The following is a 21,264-nucleotide window of genomic DNA, read 5'->3' as shown; positions in this document are numbered from 1 at the left end:
TTTTCCATGTTTTGTCTCATTGAAATTTTGAACCTTAGACTAGCCCTATGAAAAAGGTACTATTTTAATCCCTACCATATAGTTAAGTTGCAAAGAATTTAGGTGAACCCAGTTAGTGTAATTAAAAGAACATGGACTTGTGTTTTGGCTCTGCTATGCACTCACTGTGTGATTTTAGACTAGTTACCTAATCTCTCTGTGCCTCAGTTTGTTCATCTGTAAAAAATGGAATTGATAATTCCTACCATCTGAGGTTGCTGTGAAGATTAAATGGGAAAAAGCCTGGCACACAGTAGGATCTCAAAAAAAAGTGAATTTCACTTTTTTCTTTTAGGGCTTTTATCTTCTACTCCTGAGTATAGCTATCAAGTGGATACTTTGGAATTCTTCATAAAACATCAAATATGGCTGTATATTTCATCAAGGAAGACAGGGAGGGAGGAACAGGATGCTTTCTGGTAGAGGTGTAGGAAATGGTTTCCAGTTTCAGGGCTGGTTGAGAGTAATGGCTGCAGTGATGTGTAAGCATTCAGTTTGGGACTTGAGGGCGTGACCTTGGGAACTAATTGAGTGTACCGACTTGCTCAGACAAAGAAACCCCTGTATTGGCTAAATAACCAATAAGAGAGCTCCATTGGGCAATGGGGGGAAAATTGAATTATTTAACGTATTTCCATTTCAATTAGTTAATCAAGATAATTGCTGTTTTCCTGGATCTTTGTCTTTTCTTTGTAATTTACAAGGCCCTTGTTTGGAGAAAGGAATTTAGCCCACGAACTCTGTATAAACTGCTGTGACTTTTTGTGTGTGTGCAAATTATATTTAAAAATCGATTACAGCTCCCTTTGCTTTGGATTCTGGGATTGTGAGAAACTGATGCTTGATCAAGCTTGAGAAAAACTTACAGTTCAAGCATTCGGGTTCATTTGGGATTAACAAACTCAGCCAAGGGGCAGCAGGGCAGAGCTGAAAGAACATGAGCTCTGGCATCAGACAGACGTGGGTTGTGATCCCTGTTCTGCTGTGTTCTCACTACAGAACAGTGAACAAATGAGCCTCTCTGAGCCTCAGTTTCTGTTTCTGTAAAACAGATACTGTTACCCATCTTCCAGAGCTGTTGTGAGGACTGAATGCAATAATGCCGTTCCTAGCCCATCAGTGACAGGCAGCAAAGCTAGTTCCTTCCCCATCTTCCACGTACTTATCTAAGGGTTGTGTATTTGCCAGTCTCAGTTGTATGGAACATGGCTAAGACCTCAAAAAGACGCCAAAGAAATCCAAGTAGAATAGATGTTACAAAGTCCATTCGTTCAAATACCTCACAGAGGAACACCGTGGATATATATATTTAATTTTGGCGAGGATTATAATAAGCTGAATGTCTGGTTCTCTGACTACACCAGTTAAGAAGCCCTACCCTGGATGAAGAGAAGGGAAGTGAGCTACTGAAGTCAGTCCCACGACTGAAACCAACAATGACACGATAGCGCCACACTGAGGGAGGAGGTGGTAAAACTATGGATTAGGTACAGGAGCTAATGAAAGAACAGTTTAGAATCACTTCGGGCAGGGATGAAGGGTTCTATAGCTTCATTTCTTCACTTCCCGGCAACTATCTTCAAACAGCAGCATCAAATGCATTGTTGTTGTTTCCTATTAATGACCCTGACTCATGAAAGAAAGATTTCATTATGTCTGTATAATGTGTTTGAGAAGGGAGGCATGTAATGCACTTCATAAACTCCATCCAAAATGGTAAAAGTGAAAGAAATTTTTTTTTTTTTTTGCGGTATGCGGGCCTCTCACCGCTGTGGCCTCTCCCGTTGCGGAGCACAGGCTCCGGACACTCAGGCTCAGGGGCCATGGCTCACGGGCCCAGCCGCTCCGCGGCATGTGGGATCCTCCCGGACCGGGGCACGAACCCGTGTCCCCTGCATCGGCAGGCGGACTCTCAACCACAGCGCCACCAGGGAAGCCCGAAAGAAAATTTTTGAAACTTAAAGATGTGGGCTTTGATTACGTGGACAATTCTTCCACGTGGAACTGTTCTTTCTCCCATTGCCACATTTCTGGACAGTGGTCATATGAAGATGCTGGCACTTAACCAAGTACTGATACTTTTCATCTACATCACCTCCCTGTAGTATGTTGGGCAGGTATCCTCTGTTTCCATTTTACAGAGGTGGAAACTGAGCCCTAGAGAGATTAAGATCATCGTGGAGCTGGATTCAAGCCCAACTCCTCTGACTCCAAATAGCTCACCCCTTTTCCACTACACCACGTTCCTTCCTAGGAGTAATCGTCTGGGTTATTAACATGCAGAACATACAACAGGTCATGGTTTGCATCCCAAGTGAATTAAAATAAAAAACATCCACAAATTAACACGTCATCAGTTCACCTCGAATCCTACAATGCATCCATGAAACAAACAAAACCATCAAACAGCCTGGTCTTGGTACTTACTCGTAAAATGTGGTCCATCCATTTTCATTGCTTTTGGTTGCCAGAAGGCCAGAGTTGCTGTGGTACGTCATCATGGCCAACTCGTGTCCTTGTGTGGTCACGCTCTTGAGTGCACTGTTGGTGCCCATGGTCACCCAGTACACCTGGCCATCTGGGACCACCAGCCAGAGGGGCATCCCTGTAGAGTCTCTGCGGACGTTTACCATGTTGCCGTTGCTGTCTGTGATGAGCGTGATGTCGCCATCCCCAGTGTAGGTAAAGTTGTACAGGTAATCTCCTGTGGGTAGGCTCTGGGTGTACAGATGCTTGCCACTGGTATCAAACAGGTAGAGCTCCTGGTCGATTGGGGAGGACAGCTCATACATGTTCTGGGTGTTGAGGAAAGGCTTGTTCTTCCTGATAAACCGGATTCGGATATTCCCAAGGTCAGCCACGTAGAGCTCCCCGTCAGCACACACAGCCAAGGAAGATGGGGTGTTCAGCTTTGCATCCTTGGCATAGCCGTCGTCTCCAGAGAAACAATCACAGTTGGCATCATTTTTACAGTCACAGCCACTGGGGGCCCCGGCAACCAGTGAGATCTCTCCGCTGGTGGTGACCTGCCTGATGCGGTTGATCTTCTTCTCGTCGGTCTCAGCGATATACAGGACGCCATTGTGAGAGACAGCCAAGGCAGTGGCCGACTCCAGGGTTGCGTGGATGGCCACCTTGCTCAGCAGGAAGTGGTCGATACCGGGCACCTGGCAGTGCATGGGCCTCCCGGCGACAATGCGAACCTGGTGGTTTTCAGAGATCTGCAGGACTACGTTGTTGTCCAGGACATAGAGGGAGTTGTCCATCGGGTTGGTGGCTAAGTCTGTGGGCCACTCCAGGCGAACCTGACAATGGAGAGACAGACACTCAAATGCCTGGCCAGGTGCCCACCACTGATCATCCCACACCCCTTAGAGCCCATAACAATGTCCCAAGTGCCAGCACATGGCAGTCTTGCCTGATCCCCGCAGCAGCCTGTCATCCGCCATGGATATCAGCCCCCGAGCAGACAGAAAGCATGCAAGAGCCCTCACGGAGACATCTGGTGGTCTACGTTAGACTGACAAAAACACGAAGAAGGGGATAACAAATAAACAAAAAAAGCAGGCGAGAGGAGAGACTTTGGAGTCAGACAGGCCTGGGTTCAGACCCTAGTCCCCCTACTTGCGACCGTGGGCAAGTTACTTTACCTCACTGAGCCTCAATATTCACATCTGTAAAACAGGAATGACAAGGGTGCAGAGAGTCTGACCCTCCCTAAGCGCTCAAATAACGGCAGCTAATGTTGCAGAGGGGGGAGGGGAAGGCAGATGGAGTCTGGAGGCTGAAGTAGGAGTAAGAAAGATGCTTCATGAATTGTTGCTACACGCATGAAGGATGATTTCTCAATTCTTTGAGTTCATGGATTAATACATGGCTAGGTGCTGGGGATGTAAAGAGAAAGTAACACTGGCTCTTGTCTGACATAGTTCCAGACCTGTGATTCTCAAACCTGGCCACACATTCAGATTACCGATGGTGATTTAAGAAAGTACCGGTGCTCAAATTCCACGTCTGATCAATTCAATCAGATCCCTGGGTGCGGGGCTCGGGCAGAGGCATGAAAGCTGGCTGATTCTAATGTGGGGTTGGAAATCATAACTGGATCTTTCTCCTTCAAGGGTGATCACTGGACTGGAAGCGTTGGCATCACCTGAGAGTTGGTCAGAGAAGCAGAACGGCAGGCCTCACCTGAAACCTACTGAATCCGAATCTGCATTTCAACAAAATCCCTGGGAGGCTCCCGTACACGCTGGAGTTGGTGAAACCTTGCTCTCGATAATGGTTTCTAGCACCTCAGAGAACAGGTCCACCTGGGAGAGATTAACAACATCGGCTACGGGAGTGAGGGGTTCAGAGGTCCTGGGCCCCATGTCTGAGCCTCCTCTGAGCCAGGTCAGGAAGCTGGCAGGGATCACAGGTGGGCAGGCAGGGGATTGCAGCCAGCAGGTCTGAGGCAAGGATGCTTTGTTTCTTGCCTGGGTGGCCGCGGAGGCTGGGACGTTGGGTACATCACCCTGGGAGGTGCTGGCACTAAGGGAAGCCCTTTGCCAACTGTGTTCCCCACGAGATCCAGCCATAGTGCACATGGGCTGCCAGCTGCTCCCTCCAGCTGATTTTTCCACCCCACCCCTGGGGGCTCATTGCCTTAGGTTCCCGAACCCCCTTCTAGTCCTTGACGTTCAGTCCAATTTGGGGCTTATTTAAGCAAGTATAAACCTTTGGATAAGCAATTTCGCTTCCAGAAATTCACTCTTGTACACCCCTGTCTACAGAGGTGCTCATCACAGCCATTTTTAATAATGGTAAAAAACTGGAACCAGCCCAGATGCCCAATGACAGAGAATTGGCCAAATAAATTATAGTACATTTAGTTCATACATTTAAGTTAGAATACTCTGTGTAGCAGTTCAAAGTGATGTTATAGATGAATATTTAATGACGTGGGAAGATGTTTGCTATGTATTAAGTGGAAAGAACAGTCTGCAGAACCGTAAGCACAGTTTGATCCCAATTGGGGAAAAAAATACAATAAATTAGGTAGATTATGGATAGAAGGGAGATTAAAAGCTTGAGGGGTATATATCAAAATGTTAACCGTTATCTGGATGAGAGGTAGTTTTAACTTCCTTCTATGTCATTTTAAATGTTTTATATTTTCTGCAATGTGCATGTGGTAGTTTACTAATGTAAAAAGAAGCTCCAGAGATAATATACATATGAGATGTGGCCACCTTCATCTATCTGCCCCTTCAGCTCAGGGCCATTCTCAGAATGGCGTAGGCCCCGGCCCAAGGCTGTTGTTCCAAGAGTTTGCTTGCTCCCTCACCCCAGCCTGGGTCCCTCTGCTCCCCGGGGCGGGCCCCCCCACCCCGAGGCAGCCAGTGGCCCGTCCCGAAGCCCAGAGCCCCGCCCCGCAGCCGGGCTGCCTCCCTAGCCCTTCCCAGTGGTCTCTGGAGCACAGCATCTCCAGTGCCTTCGGCTGCATCAAGAACGCAGTTCACCTGAAAGTGACAGGGCAATTTTCAGTTTCCTAAAGCCCATTTCTTGTCAACACTGGCTGCTAAATCTTTTATGCCCTCTGGTCCTGTGGCACCTTGGGGACATACGAGGGCGCCCTGATGGGTGGGTGGGGAGGGGGCGGAGGTGCCAGGGGAGGGAGAGGGAAAGGAAGGAGGGGAAGAGGGAAGAGCAAGCCCTTCCTGCTCCCTCCTGCACGCCCATGTGCACACAGGCACCTGGGAAAGAAGGAGCAGTGCCCTTGGAGTCACAGTGCCTGCATGATGATTCTGGACCAAGTACCTGTGATTCTTTGATTTTACCTCCCTGTTAGCGATGATCCTGTGGAGGCTTCACTTCCCATCACCAGAATGGAGGGATGAGAGTTTGCAATTTCTGAGGTCCCTCCAGCTCCCACATTCTATCGTCCTGAGACGGAATGGAGCTCCCTCGCCCCATCCTCCAGAGCATTCTGTGCCTTTATTAAAGCCCTCTGAGCTGACTACCTTGTTGCAGAGTTATTTGCAAAAATGGATTGTCAAATGGGTGAACGAATGACTGACTGGTGAATGGCATAGAGAGAGCGAGGGATTTGGGGTCAGGACAGCACACTTCCTAGCTCAGTCCGCCAGTGTCCACAGGTGTGACCTTCCTCAAGTTACATAAACACTTTGAACTTCTTTCCCCATATGTAGAAGGTGGTAATAAATATTACATAAGAGTAGTTATGAGGATCAAACGAGACAACTCACAAGGAAATTCTTGGTAAATTAAAAAGAGAATGAATATTTACAGCCTATTATTAGCTGCCAGACACTGTGCTAGGCTCTTATAAAATATTTATTACCACCTTCTACATATGGGGAAAGAAGTTCAAAGTGTTTTACATGATGTCATAAAAAAATTTCATTTCCATACCCCTGAGGGAACCTAGCACAGGGCTCTGCATTTATAACCACATTTTCTTTCACCGAGCTTCAGTTTCCTCATCTATACAATGGGGTACGTAATACCTACCTTGACAGGTTATGGTGACAGCTAAACAAGAAAAGTGAAGTCGTAACCTTTCTGTATCCCCATTTCTAACGGCGCCTGGCACATACTAAATTCTCAGGAAGTCACTTTGGACTCTACGGACAGAATTATACTGTGTGTCTGTGGTGGCCACAGGCTGCAGCATCTTCTCTTCCTTCTCTACTCTCTGCCTCCCTCTAGTTTCTCCTCTGGCCTGGTCTTTGTCTCCTCCCAGAGAGTTCCTTGGTTTTCCCCTTTGCACTCTTGCGTGAGCTGTGCTCTTATCTCTCTGCCTTACCTCCCTGCTCCACGGGGCACAGTAAAGCAGCTGCGTGTTTGTGACAGAGGAAGCTCTAGAGAATGAAAGCCAGGCCCCCTTCCCGTACATGTGTATAAGGGGTTATGCCTGTGTTGGAGAGTTTGGTAAAAAGAATCCCATGCTTAGATTCAGAGGAAGGTGTTGAGGACCAGGCCCATAGAGGTTTCAGTCCAGGATTTCTGAATTTAAGTGTGGGTTCCCCCCGCCCCTCCACTCTATGCCCGTTGTCTTGCAAGCCTTTGATTGGGCTGCTTGGCAGTACTTCTAGCTAAAGCTAAACAATTTTCCAATGTGTAGATTGAAAATTTTCAGCGCCCTCTGCTGGCTGGTGGAGGGCCCATTTTGAGAACTGAAAATACTTGGACGCACGTCTTCAGGCCGTGGCAGCTTCCTGATGGGTAAATCATGCTTGCTTACAGACTGGAGAGGGAAACTCTCAAGCCAGCAAGGGGAGGCCTGCCATACTGGAAAGACAGGTGGCAGACAACAGATTCCACACTGGAGCATAACGATTATATTAGCTGGTGCACACCAGCATCTGACAGGGAAGGGACACGGCTGCTGGGCCGTCGGCAGCAGCCCTGAGCTCTGGGGAAGGGGCTCTGCGACACACATCAGTGGTAGGGACAGGCATGACCAGAGAGGTCTCCCAGCCGCCGCCCGCTGAGTAGAGGGAGCAGGTCTGCGGTCAGTGGCAAAGGGTCCGTGTGCAGGCTCCCCTAGAAGTGAGGGGGTTTAAAAAGCTAAGTGTGCCCACTGCTGACACCAACTCAAAATCTAATGTGATTCGAGCCTCCTTATTTCCTTGGTTTTGCTAATGTTGGCAAGATGGATGTTCACTGATTCGGCACCAGCCAGGTCCTGCTAAAGGATCTAGCAATAAAGGACACATCCCTTGTCAAGTCACTGCAGGACAAACCAGGGACATGCTGAACAGCCAGAACCTTGTGTCTTTCTTGGGTCTACACTGGGATCCTAGCACCCACCTGCTAAGGTCCAAACTCTGGTATGGTAAGGTAAGTCCTTCCCTAACTGGCCCCAAAGCAAGCCTCCAGTTGCAACTCCTGGTACTTCCTTCCAAGAACCCTATGCTCAGTGTCCAATTTTCCAACGTTCCTTGAACGTTCCAGGCCCACTAACATCTTTGTACCTTTGCACATGCTGTTTTCCTTGTGTGAAATGTCTCCTTTCTTCCAACAAACTCCTATTCAACCTTCAAAACCTGGCACAAATGTCACCTCCTTTGTGAAAGCAGGACTAGAATTTCTGTTTATTGGTCACCTCCAGAGTGTCAAGCAGTGCTAGGAGGCCTGCGTACACCGTTTCACATATTCTAAAGGCAATCCAGCCAGGCCAATGCCAATTACTTCCATTTTACAGATATGAAAAGTGAGGCTCAAAGGACCTCAGCAACGTGTCTAAAGTTACACAGCTAGTGAATGGCAAAGCTGGGATTCAATCAGTCAATCAACCAACTCATCAACCAACAAATATTGGCTGTGCTCCTGTGCATACCAGGTACCCTGGTTACAGCAGAGGAAAAGATGGACAGAATTCCTGTCCTCATGTAGCTTACAGTCTAGAAAGAGAACAGACAATGTTCAAGTATCTATAAGTGCTTCCAAAGTGGGAATTCAGAAGGTTATGGATTTAAATTCACACTGTGTGAGGCTCTGCTGCCTTCGAGGCTTCCTGAGGCAAATTTCTTCACTGTCCCCCGAGCCTCCTTCTGTCACCCACTTGTCACCTCTGATGGTGAACTTCCAGAGCACCTCACCGTGCCCTAACCATCTGCGTGTCCTTAGTGCACTTCACCAAGAGTGTGCTTACAGCCTTGTACAATATAAAGATGAACGGCCAGCAGGCTGGCTGGGGGCCGGCCAGAGGATGAGTGTACAGACCCAGGGCTCTAGCAGACGAAGCTTTCTCCTTTTACCTGAGAAATATCCATGACAGAATCACAGCTCAGGGGCCGGGCTGAGGTAAGATCGTTGGAGCCCAGCAGAGTGGAGATGACCCCATTCTGATCAATGCGTCTGATCATGGTGCCATCCACAAAGTAGATCAGCCCGGACTTGTCCACCGTGATGCCTGGGGTAGAGAAGCCAAAACAGGGAAGTTAGCCTTCGAGGTGGTAACAACACACATACTCATGGAAACCTGCGGGTGGACAGAGCACCTCCCCCTTTATGATTTGATTAGCTTATTCCAACAACATTCATGCCCTTTCTAAAGACGAGAAGACAGCTGCCCAGAGGCTTGTACAAAGCAGAGATTAGAACCCAGGTGTTCAGATTCTCCAGCCCTCTGGTCCTTCCACCTTGCTGCCTCTGGAGATTTTTACCTATCATCTTGGCCATGCACTACAACCTGGACTCATAACTTCTGGGAGTTTGTTAAGCGCTAGAGGTAGTGGCAAGGAGGAACTTTTTCAATGTCAAAACTGTGGATTATTTAAATTAACCTACTTCTGAAGACCTGTAATTATAATAATCAAATCCCTTTTTGGCAACAATTTTTCTTTTCTTCCAAGATAATCATCCTTCACATTTTTCTAGTCTATTACTATTTTATTATTTATTTATTTTTTGGCTGTGCCATGCGGCTTGCAGGATCTCAGTTGCCCGACCAGTGATGGAACCTGGGCCCACTGCAATGGAAGTGTGGAGTCCTTTCCACTGGACCTCCAGGGAGTTTCCTATTACTATTTTAGTTTCATTGGTTATTTCAGAATTATAGAGCCTAAAAAAACAATCCTTTGGATTTGTGTAGGGAAAATTGGTGAATTTAATTTCTAAAAAAAGGCACACTGAAAGGAGAAGTCATAATTATTATTCAACATCACTTCCTCCATTTGCTAGACCGTCCCACCTGTTGACTCTCCCCAGTCAGCTGTGTGACCTCAGGCAAGTCACTGGATGTCCCTGCATTTGTTTTCTCAGCTGTGAAATGAAGGGATTGTTCTAGATCTATATTTATCACTTTTGGATGTGTGTGACAATCACCTGGGAGCTTGCTAAAATGCACCCCCTAGGTACCTGGTTCAGAGAATCTCAAGTGGAGCCTGAGCATCTATCTGTATTTTTGACAAGCACCTTGGGTAATAATGATACAAATCAAAGTTTGAGGACCACTCCAGTAAACCTTTTTTTTTTTTTCGGTACGCAGGCTTCTCACTGCTGTGGCCTCTCCCGCTGTGGAGCACAGGCTCCGTACGCGCAGGCTCAGCGGCCTGGACCCAGCCGCTCCGCGGCATGTGGGATCTTCCCGGACCGGGGCACGAACCTGTGTCCCCTGCATCGGCAGGTGGACTCTCAACCACCGCGCCACCAGGGAAGCCCAAATCAGTACTTCTTAACCAGTGATATGTATCAGAATCACCTGAAGATTTTTTTTTTTTTTGATATATACCTGCTTGGTCTCACTCCTGGAAATATTAGTTCATAGGGTGGCTGGGACCGGGACCAAGTCTTGTTTTAAAAACACTCATGGGTGATATTGATACCCCAAGTCGAGAATCACGACAGGTAGACATGCCCCCTCAAAATGTGAACTGCTCAGGGGTCCTGGGGCTGAGAGGCAGACAGGATGTGCCCCTGAGGAGCACACATTCTAGATGGGGAGGCCTGGGAATGAGAATGGACCCAGGGAGTGACAGAAGCCGGGAAGGTTCACGGGAAAATAAAGGAGATTCAGGTCAGTTTCATTCTGTTCAGTTATCTCTGGGGCAGGAACTGAAAGAAGGATCAGAAAAAGCTTCACAGAGGTGGAGACATTTGAAGTATAAAGCTTTCCAGTTGTATAACCTCAGGGGAATCACTTTACTTCCAAGCCTCAGTTTCTTCATGGATAAAATGTGGACAATAATGTCTGATCTGTAATAGTTAGCCGTCAATAATTATTAAGGACTTATAATTATGAGAACATGGAACCCACTTTGTGCTTGCTCTCAGGGCCCACGTGTCTATGACCGGTCAGGAGGGTGGAGTTAAGACACCCAAGGGCCTCTGAGTGTGAACACCCACGGGAGCTGTGGTTCTTCCTGCCCCCTCCTCAGGCTGTTCAGGGCTGGAGACTGATTTCACACGGAGGACCCGGCAGCCTCAAAGCGGGGGAAGAAGCCTTTATTCGTCCCTACCTAGAACGTAAATTAATTATATTCTTTAAGCACCGAGACAGGAGCTTTCTTGTCTGCCTGGCTATGTATGCTCAGTCTTTCTCTTCCATCTGCTAGGACGGATGAGTGCTACAGGAACAACTGGGCTTCTTGTTTACAAAGTTGGCTGCACAGGCTAACAGAAGCAATCTGCCCCCCGATTAATTATTTCATTTTTTCCTCCTTTTGTTGTGCTATATAGACGGACATCTTTTCTCCTCCCTGCTGCACAGTGTCTACACATTGTGGTACCCTTGTCATTTCTATCTGGGTTAATTACAGGCTTTGGGGAGACTTCACTATCACTGCATCTGTGCATGTGTGCGTGTGTATGTGTTTGTGAGGGGAGGGTGGAGAACACACAGGTGTAGAGCAACTGAGAAAAGATTTTGAAAAAATAAAAATTCTCAGAAAAAACTGTTTTAATTCTAAGAGAACAGAAGGTTGTGACCAAAAGGGCTCTCGGGGATCATTTGCCCCATCCTCACATTTACTAACGGGAAACCTGAGGCCCAGAGAAGGAGGACACAAGAGCCGGGAGTGGCAGAGCAAAATTGTAATGCAGGGTCCCTAAGTGCAAGCCCAGTGTTCTTTCCACTCCAGGCTACTCTTTCAGTATTAGGAAATCACGATTAGGAAGGAGATGAACCACAGATGTCACAATATTTACCCTACGGAGTTACCAGCTGCCCACTTCACATATGTGGTAGAGACATATGCTATTAAATAATATGATACATTGTATGCTGCACATACAATATAACAATTATAATACGAACTACCGTTTATGGGATGTTTATCACGTGCCTGGTACTACTGTCCTAAGCAAGCATTTACATTCCTGGTAATAGTTAATCTGTACTACAACTGTACAGTGTATTTCTATTTCATAGAGGAGGCAGATGGGGCTCAGAGAGGTTAAGCAACTCACCCAAAGTCACACAGCTATTAGGTGGCAATGTCTGAATTTAAATATAGGACTCCTGAGTATGAAGTGCACTGTGGCTTTTTGGAGGAGTAAGTCAGCTTTCATTTGAAAACCTACAGCTTTCATTCAAAACCACACCATGAAATCTGGCACTATTTTAAAAAAACTATCACTCATGACATTTTTATAGGACATCGTATGAAATATATTAATTTTGACCCTCAGAACAATCCTAGGGGGTGGACACAGAAGATACTATTACTCCTCTTTTATTGTTAGGGGCCATGTGGCTTAGACACTATGAGTCATTGGCTTTAGGGCCTGCAACATGGTAAACATACACTGATGGGCGTCTGTTGACAATGATGGCATCTCCTCGAAAAAGCTTTCCCAGTCTCTTGGACACAGGGACCTCCCTTGGCTCTGGACTCCCATGCACAGTTCTTTTTCCTTGCGTCTCAGGGAGCACTTCTCCCCCTCTCCCATCCGAGAGGTTCACATTCAAGTCTTATTTTTCTGCTACAATGAACTTATTTATGCAAGTACATTGCACTGCATGCTCAGTAAATACTTGCTGAATGAGTGAATGGAAAGTGATTGTGGGTATGAAGAGGTCCAACTTTTTGAAGCACTCAGAATTGAAGCTTAGAGTTAACCCATCCTATAGCACATGAACATGTGCAAAGATGATACACTGCCATGTTTTGATCAAACAATAACATGAAAGGTAGCATAAATATCCAGCAGGAGGGTATTGATAACTAAATAACGGGACATCCATTTGCTGGGATAATATATAGCTATTAAAAGCAAGTACACCGAAGACTCTTTAATGACATGGGGAAACATTTGCGATATATCACTTAGGAAAAAAAGTAGGTTGCTAAAACAGGTTGTTTAATGTGATTTCATTTTGTTTGTTTCTGGTGAGCATTACATGCACAAGAACACTTAGAAAAAAGACTAGGGGGAAAGACAGGAAATGGTAACTGGGAGAATTCCTGGCAGGTGGAATTATGACAATCTAAACTTTCCTCCGTAGAGTTCTTAGCGTCTTCCAACATTTTTTTTTGCAATAATAAACAGATATGTCTTTTGGAAATGGAAAATACCCCAATAAATGTTACTGGGAATGTTTAAAAGCAAGGCCTTACCCCTGGGGTTGGTCAGTGTGGCTTCCGTGGCTTTTCCACCATCCCCACAGCGAGTGTCGTCGAAGGGGAGGCACTGGTCACCTGTCCCCGCCACCACCTCGGAGTTCTTGACGAGGTCCTTCACCACCACGGTGGACCTGATCTTGAAGACCCGCCGGCTGTTGGTGTCCGAAAGGAAGACAGCCCCGCTCGTGGGGTCTGTGGTCAGGTAGTACTTGTGTGCTGGGCTGTGACTGGAAAACAAGGACACGGCAGTTGGTGAGCACTTTCTTTTTTCCTAACAGGCAGCCGGAGATGCACAACTTGAGTCCAAGTAAAAAAAGTCTTATGGGGACAATGTCTCTATTTGGGGTGATGGTTGCCCGATTTTTCTGACCTCTCTGGTTGGCCTAACTATCCCTCCCACCCAACTATGAATGCAAATGCCTCTTGCCAAAGACCGTGATGCCCAGTGCCATGCCCATATCAGGTGCTCAGTAAGTGTTTTCTTAAGACTATCCGTGAGGCTTACCAGAGGTGGCCTGTAAATCCAGACCAGAAACACGAAAGACTCTGACTTTAAAAAACACTTCAAAACAAAATGACACACCAACACTTCCCCCACAGCAGCCCCACCCCCATCTGGGGACTGACGGCTAAGGCCTCGGCCTGACTGGACACCAACCAGTGTCAATACCATCTTCTGTTGACGCTCATGTTATACTTATCAAGAGCCCAGCAGTCTCCCTAGTGCAGACAGACATAAATGAATTGCAGGATTAGTCTGTAATTTGCAGTGATAGCCAAGGAAGAACAAACGGAAGAAAGGAGCAGTGCTGGGGATAGCTCTGATGCTGGAAAACAGCCACAAAGACAAGGCTGTGCTAACAGAAGAAAGCGAAGCTAGACCACAACTGTACAGGGGGCTTATGGAGACAAGGCACCACCTCTAGGCACTGGGCAGGAAAACTGTGTGGGCTCTGGGGTGAGCTCAGTCTGGGTTCCACGTCTAGCTTTGTTATTTCCTGGTTCTGGAACCTGGGCAAGTTACCTGGCCTCCTGAGCCTCAAGTTTTCTTCATCTGCAAAATGGGGATGTGAACAGCTCCCCTGCTGGTGTATTGGGAACATTATATAAAACCATGTATGAAAAATACTCGGCAGATACAGGGCACGTAGTACTTAAGAATCATAATTGTTATTTTAATTATGAGTCATTATGTCTGTTTTTGCATTTGGAGAGGACTACAGAGTAGGTCTCTCTTATTAAGGCTGCATTTTCCTATCACAAGGTATGATTTACAATTCCTTCCAAGTCTAGGCCGTACCGGAGTCAGACTCATAACTCCTGGGACGCTAACGATCGGTTCCTGCACGTGGCCTGATCAATCCCAGGGCTTCAGACTGCATCCAAATATTGCTAGTCTCTGGGATTCCAAGTCTCTGGAAAATCTTCCGATTCAAAGGAATAAGGAATCTCCTTCTGTTCAGCCTGGACGGCCTGGCACTGGCCATTTTCACCGGACGGTGGGACACACACCATGCTAGGGGATTCAGGGCACAGACTGAGCAGTGTCTAGAGCCCCAGCAAAGCAGGGGCACTCTATACCCCTGCAAGGTACAAGTAAGACGACCAGAAGAGACTAGAAAGAAGCTATTTTGCATCTCATCAGGCATGCAAGGTTTGGGTCCTTTTGAAAAACAAAATTTTATTTTACAGATTAGTGGGTTTTGAATGACATATGGAGCCTGAGGCACTGTGATAGTCAGTGCCAGGTTCTCTGAGGGTCTTGGTCTGACTGTTCCTCATCACACCCATCCCTTGCTTTGGGCGGTGTCTTGGGGACTGGCCAGGCCTCCAGACTCAAGGCTCTCCTTCCTGTTTCCTCTCCCTGAATACGACGAAGATGCCATGCTCTCCTCCAGCTGTCCTGCCTCTCTAGTCCTGACCCGCCTGTCTCATGACCTCCTCAACGAAGGGCAGGACTCTGCCTGCAGCCCGGGTCCTCCCCTAGCCATTCCCCCCTGATCTAACCCCAAACCCAACACGTCACCTCAGTGCTTTCCCTTCCAGGACCTTCCAGGGCCCTCCATGTCTTACAGGCTCATTCAGACTCCTCAGCCTGGCAGCACACAAGGCCCCTCATGCTCGGCAGCTTCTCTGTCCTCCCAGCCTCTTTCCTGCCATTTCCTCACAGACCCCCTGTGCTCAGACATGCTGACAACTCGTCCCTCAAATGCGCCATCACGCCCCTTTGCCCCTGCTCTTCCTGTTCTGGGGAATACCCCGTGCCCCCCCCTTTCTTAGCCTGCTGAACTGCTACTCATTCTTCAGCTGTCAGCTCAAATGGTACCCCTTACATAATCTGTGTAGCTGGGAAACCTTCCCTGACTTCTCTTCCCTGAGATTCATATCTGTTCACATCTGGGTTACGGGACACTTAACATAATGCTGTGGCTATTTATTTATGTGTCTGTCTCCCGAATCCTGTCAATACTTGGTGGGAAGAGACGGGTTTTATTCTTTTCTGTATCTCCAATGTTCAGCTTGGTGCCTTCTAGCCCACAGCAGCCATTAAGTGGACGGACTCTCCATTTTTAGTTTATTTAAACAGTATTTTCAATCAAATTACTTAGCTTTTTTTTTTTTTTTTTTTTACTTCTCCTTTGGGGGTGGTGGTAACAGGAGAGAGGCCCTGTTTATCTTGAAATGTCCCCTGTGACTAGCCCTATAATGCAACACAGATTTAATCTTCCCAGATGGCACTGATTCTGGCTAAATAAAATGCAGTGACCTTAGATCCTACTTTGCAATGCTGGGGCAGCCTTGATCTTTCTGCTTCCTGATGACAGCTGGAGGAGGGGGTGATTACTTCATTTCTTCACATATCACACTCATGATAAATGGTTGCTATCCACCTTGGCAGAAAATAGGTCCTTGAGGGAGGCTGGTGGGGGGCCCTGTCCACTTAGATTGGCCCCCGCCCGAGGTTTCAGCTGATGTCTTTCTGCACTGCCCTGGGGAAGTGCCACTTAGGTGACGTTTCTCAGGTCCGTGAATTCCAGAAGAGGGTGGCATTGTCAGGATTGTCCTGTGGCCCCCTCTTTCGTGCTCAAGGACAAATTTGCGGTTGGGGGGGGTCAGTTAAGTGCAGGGGAGGAAGCACTAGCTTTGAACTGAGAGGATGTGGGTTCTCCCTTGGGCAAGTCACCTAAATCGTCCAAGCGGTAGGTCCCTCAGGGTCGAATGACGGCATCTCTGCTCTGCTTTGCTCACAGGATTGTCATTAGGATCGAATGAAATTATCCAGCTCAACAGCCCTTTCCAGTTGGCAGAGAGCTCTTGGATAATCTTCAGCTCACTTCTTCCTCAGGTCACCTGCACCGGGAGCAGCGCCTGGACCTCTCCCAGGAGCAGCGCGACCAGAGCTGCCCGCTGCTGGTACGGAGGCATCTGCTACTACCTCCAGGTGCCAATTTGTCCCAGACACTGTGCTAGCATTTTATATACACAATCTCATTTTCGTCACAACTACCACAGAAGGCAGGTGCTTTTTATTTATTTTAAAAAAATTTTTAGAAATGAGATGAGAGAGGTGAAGTGACTTGAGCAATGCCAGAAACCGTTAAGCGGCATGATGGATTTCCATCTCTGATCTGCTGGACATTGAAGTCTGTGTTCTTTCTACTTCCCCACACTGCTTCTCAGGGCCTAGAGAGATCCACTGCCTTTCTCTCCAGAGCACCTGCTCATCTCTTGGGATTTAGCTCCAGCATCACCTCATCTGGAATACCTACCATTCCTGGATTCCTGGGACCCTGCTTTTCCTTCTTTCTTTTGTTGTGGTCCCACGAGACCCTCAGCAGATTATACTTTTAGTACTTCTAGCACCTTAAGACCCTTTTCTGCTTAGTTGTCTGTCTCCTCAAGGACATCTTGGACTCCTCAAGGGCAGGGCCTGGCTTCAAGTCCCTGGTGCTTAGCACCGGGCTGGTGCAGAGTTAGTGTTCCAGAAAGACCTGCTGAATTTATGAATCAGTGAGTGAAGGATGGTCCGCCTGTCTGGGATTATAGACAGGAAAGATCCACTGCTAAGGGTCTTAGGGTGATGGTTCTGAATATGACTACACATCGGGTTCACCTGGAAAGCTTTTTTAAAAAAGCCTCACCCATCACATCCGAAGGGCCTGGGCATCTGTCCCTTTAACATCACTCCAGTGATTCTGAGGCACAGCTAGATTTGGAAACCATGGCTTTAGGAGCAGTGCTTTTCAAACTTTAATGTACCCACGAATCATGCTAAAATGAAGATTTCAGTCCAGCAGTTCTGGGTGTGGCCTGAGAGCCTGCATTTCTAACAAGTTCTCAGAGGACGCCCACGCTGCTTATCTGTACTTGGAGGAGCAGGGCATCACTTAGAATACTCAGCAAGCCATAAACGCACGAGACGGGAGATGGCCTACCCCTGAGACCCCACGCCTGGTTCTGTGGACAGGGACCGCGTCTGATCCGATTCCGATCCCCAGTATCCTGAGGAGGGCTGGGCATAGAGTACGGTCATCCTTTTCTACTTCCTTAAACATAAGCCTGGTATCTCTGGAAGCTACGAAAACCTTAGAGGCTATAAGGTAGCAATCCTGAAGTTACTGAGCTATAGTGAAGCCTCACTCTGCCCTCTTTCTGGACAATGTAGGGAATTTCCTAGTAGGAGCTGTGAGCCCAGAAGTCTCTTGGGACGAAAGGCAATCTATTCCCTGCTTGTGAGTGAGCATTCTCCCTCTGTCTCAGGATAAGATCCGCTTGCGCAAAGCAGTGTCCTTTGCCCACATCATGTAGCAGCCCTGGCAGAACTTGATTCACTGGTTCTCGGAACAAGTGGGAAGAGCTTGAGCGCTGGAACCACACAGACATGGTTTTCAAATACCAGCTCCACAACCCACTTGGTAGGTGACCTTGGGCAAATTACTTCATTACTCTGAGCCTCAGTTTTTTCATCTCAGAAATGGGGATAATCACATCTATTTCAAAGGGCTACTTGAGGACAAAATTCTATAAAGAATGCAAATCTTTGAGCATAGTGCCTGTTCTATTAAAAATGCCCAATTAAGGGCAGCTGGTCACCTTACGAAACCTCCAGAACATTTATGTTACTGCACAATGGAAAAGACAAGTATGTCATACTTAATACTGTCTGTCTAACCTATTTTCCGAGGCAATTAAGGTCTCTCTCAGAGTTAACATAATCTGTGTAGCTGGGTTTGACGGAGAACTGAGTTCAAATGTACTTCTGAACAACAGGCTTCAGACATTCCTCCGTGACGCTAGGGGAGAGATCTGGGAAGAGGAGAGGATCCTTGTTCCCTGAAGGGACGCAGGGAGGAAGATGCCCAAAGGACCACGGTGGGGGTCTCTGTGCTGAGCATGTCCAGTATGGTAGGCTGAATTGAGGTTGTAAAGGTCAAAGAAAGAGACACACACCCACAGGCTAAGGGCACCAGCCTGGAGCCAAATGCTATCCCTGGAAGCAGCTGGAACAGTAAATGCTAATGGACGAAGAGGACAAAATTTTAGAATTTCTTTAATCTACTTCTGGCATTTACTGATGGGAACAACTAAGGCTCTGAGAGAGGAAGGGATTTACCAATATCCAGGTACCAGTTAAAATCAGAGCCGGAGCCCTGGTCTTCTCCCTCCTGATGGTCTTTAGAAAACTGGAAGGCAGAAAAAAATTCAGTTTTTCCCTTCCGCTTCGGTTCACTTTCTAAATAGGTTTTAGCACGTGAGAAAACAATGAATTGAGAAAGGGCAGGAATCTAGCCCTGAAATCATACCATGGATACATCAAAAGACTGCTAGAAGTCAGAAACAAAAGGTACCCAAACCACAACTCTCTCAATTTATAGATGATGCAATTGGAAACCAGAAAAGCTAAGTGAGCAGCCCAAGGCCGCAGGAATACACAGCAAAGCTGGACAAGGGCCTGGGCTCCTAACTCTTCCCGGCTAGGTCCCCCTGTACCCCGGCTGTGTCCCAGGGGGTTACCGCCACTGACTGGAGGTTTTAATGATAAATGCTAGGTTTTCATCCAAGATTTTCATATGAAATGTACTGTGCTCTCTATAAAACTGAACTTGAGGGCACATATCAATTCATAGTTCAGTATCATCCATACAGAGATCTTTGGAAATCTCTTTTCTATTTCAGTGTCAGGAAAAAATATTCCTCTGCTTCGAAGTGGGCATAGTTTCCCACTTCTGATGATGTAAACCATGAAAACAATTATGTTTCCCTGTTTAATCTGGCTTCCAGGAAGCTCAGAGTCTTATTTGATGTGTAATCACATATATGTGTCTCCTCCTTTTTTCTCTTATTGCCAAACTCTACTTAATTTACTTTAATACATGTGCCTTTGGTTGTAAGAGGACTGAATTCCTTTTTGGGGAAAAATGGAGACATAATCATCATCATATAATTGTTTTGATGATGATAATAATAGTAATAATAGTAATAATAAATCATTAGTGCTCCTCTCTCCAAGGGACATGTTATTATCCTCAAATTAGAAACTAATGATCAGACAGATGAAATAAGTTTTTCAAGGTCACACAGTTGGGGAGCTTCAGTTCTCTCATCTGTAAATTGGGTGTATCATGAATACCTACTTCACAGGGTGGTTTGGGGGTGAACTGCTATAATGCATGTAAAACACTTAACCCCCTCTCTGCTACACATTAAACGCTCTCTACACATTATTATTATTATCTTAAAAGACTATATATGATTGTTACATTAATACTATATCTAATTATATCTATATAGTTATTAATTACATGAATAACTATATAGACATGGACATAAACATAATTGGATTTCTGGGTCTGCCTGACTCTTTCTACCACCCTTATCCCAAGTAAGCACCACCCCATGTGCCACTCTGATCTGAGCCACACATGAATAACTGAGAGTCACCTAGGTAGCAGTGCGAGCCACATCCCCATCTGCCATGGCTACTTTCAAGTCACCCAGATGTGTGTGAGGCTTGGGGACTCTGAGGTGACCATTACCCAGGAGTCAGACGAGCGCCACAATGACAGGGGATGCTGACAGGCAGACATTCCTCCCGGTGTGTCCGACGAGGACCACTTCTGCTTGCCGCAGGGTCACTGTGAGCCTACACGACAAATCTACTCTGTGACAAAGTTCCTGTTTGGGGGTTGCTCCCTTTGGGTGGTCTGTATGGTCTGGAAATTCCCCCATTCATTCTCTCCTTGCTGGCAGATCTTCTGGAGAGGTCCCCTAGCAACCCAGCCTCCAAAGCCAAGGCACCTGGAATGCCTGCAGAAATACAAATCTGAAGCCTGTCTTCCAGGATCTTTGCCTGAATGAGACATTCTCAGGACTTCCCACTGTGACCCTCCAAGTCACTCAACACAGTTAGGATAATGTCATCATTCATTCTGAGGATAAGCAGACCGGGGTGTTCAAATTACTAGGCCAAGGTGAAATAATTTCCCCCTATTACTCAGTCTGTCATGTCCACAAACGACCAGAGTAAGTGCTGCACTTTGGTAGAGATGAAAGGAGTTCAGGCTCTCCCAACCCACCCCCACCATTATTGATGACTTTCTCTCATTGTAGCTGATTTACCCCCAATCCGATCCAATCACACAGGATTCGTTTGCCATTGAGCGATCTGAAATTGACAGGTGTGGCTTACCATACAGCATGCAACAAGGCAGGGGAGAGACAGGAAATTCTCCACCGGTTGGCTTACCTATGTCTGAAATCTTTATTTCTGACAGAAGACAGGAGAGCAGGGAATAGAAGAAAGAATGAAGCGTTAGCAGCAGGGTTAGAAGCATTATTAGCAGCCTGAAAACTTGACAGCAATGACCCTGTACAATACTATAATAAATAAAGACTTAGCAGCTCCGACACTGATATATTTCATATTGGCTATTACTTGTCAGTGAGCTCACTTATAAGCAGCTACGTATCACAGAAGAGGCATGGTTTCACCTGCGTCAACACTGCTGACTTACGGGAAGAGGATGAGGTTGACCCAAGCTGCTTTCACCAGGGTAAGACAGAGGCTGGAATAGTCGATCCCCTCCCCTGTACAGAGAAGCACTCCCAGAGATACACACACTCAAAGCTGCATCTCTGGGCTTCCCTG

General features: G+C 46.9%; 1 protein-coding gene across 1 annotated transcript in view; it reads right to left on the bottom strand.

Annotated features, from left to right (window-relative positions):
• The window catches only part of TENM4 (teneurin transmembrane protein 4), a 390,999-nt gene that overhangs the window by 41,218 nt on the left and 328,517 nt on the right, over window positions 1-21,264 (bottom strand). Inside the window, 3 exon segments of the mRNA XM_032640774.1 lie at window positions 2,467-3,344; window positions 8,808-8,962; window positions 13,110-13,342. Of these exon segments, the coding sequence (XP_032496665.1) occupies window positions 2,467-3,344; window positions 8,808-8,962; window positions 13,110-13,342 (1,266 nt within the window).

This window comes from Phocoena sinus, chromosome 8, assembly GCF_008692025.1.
Source record: "Phocoena sinus isolate mPhoSin1 chromosome 8, mPhoSin1.pri, whole genome shotgun sequence".
Classification (NCBI taxonomy): Eukaryota; Metazoa; Chordata; class Mammalia; order Artiodactyla; family Phocoenidae; genus Phocoena; species Phocoena sinus.
The sequence above is the reverse complement of the archived record's forward strand: the minus strand, read 5'-3'. Positions and strand labels throughout refer to the sequence as shown.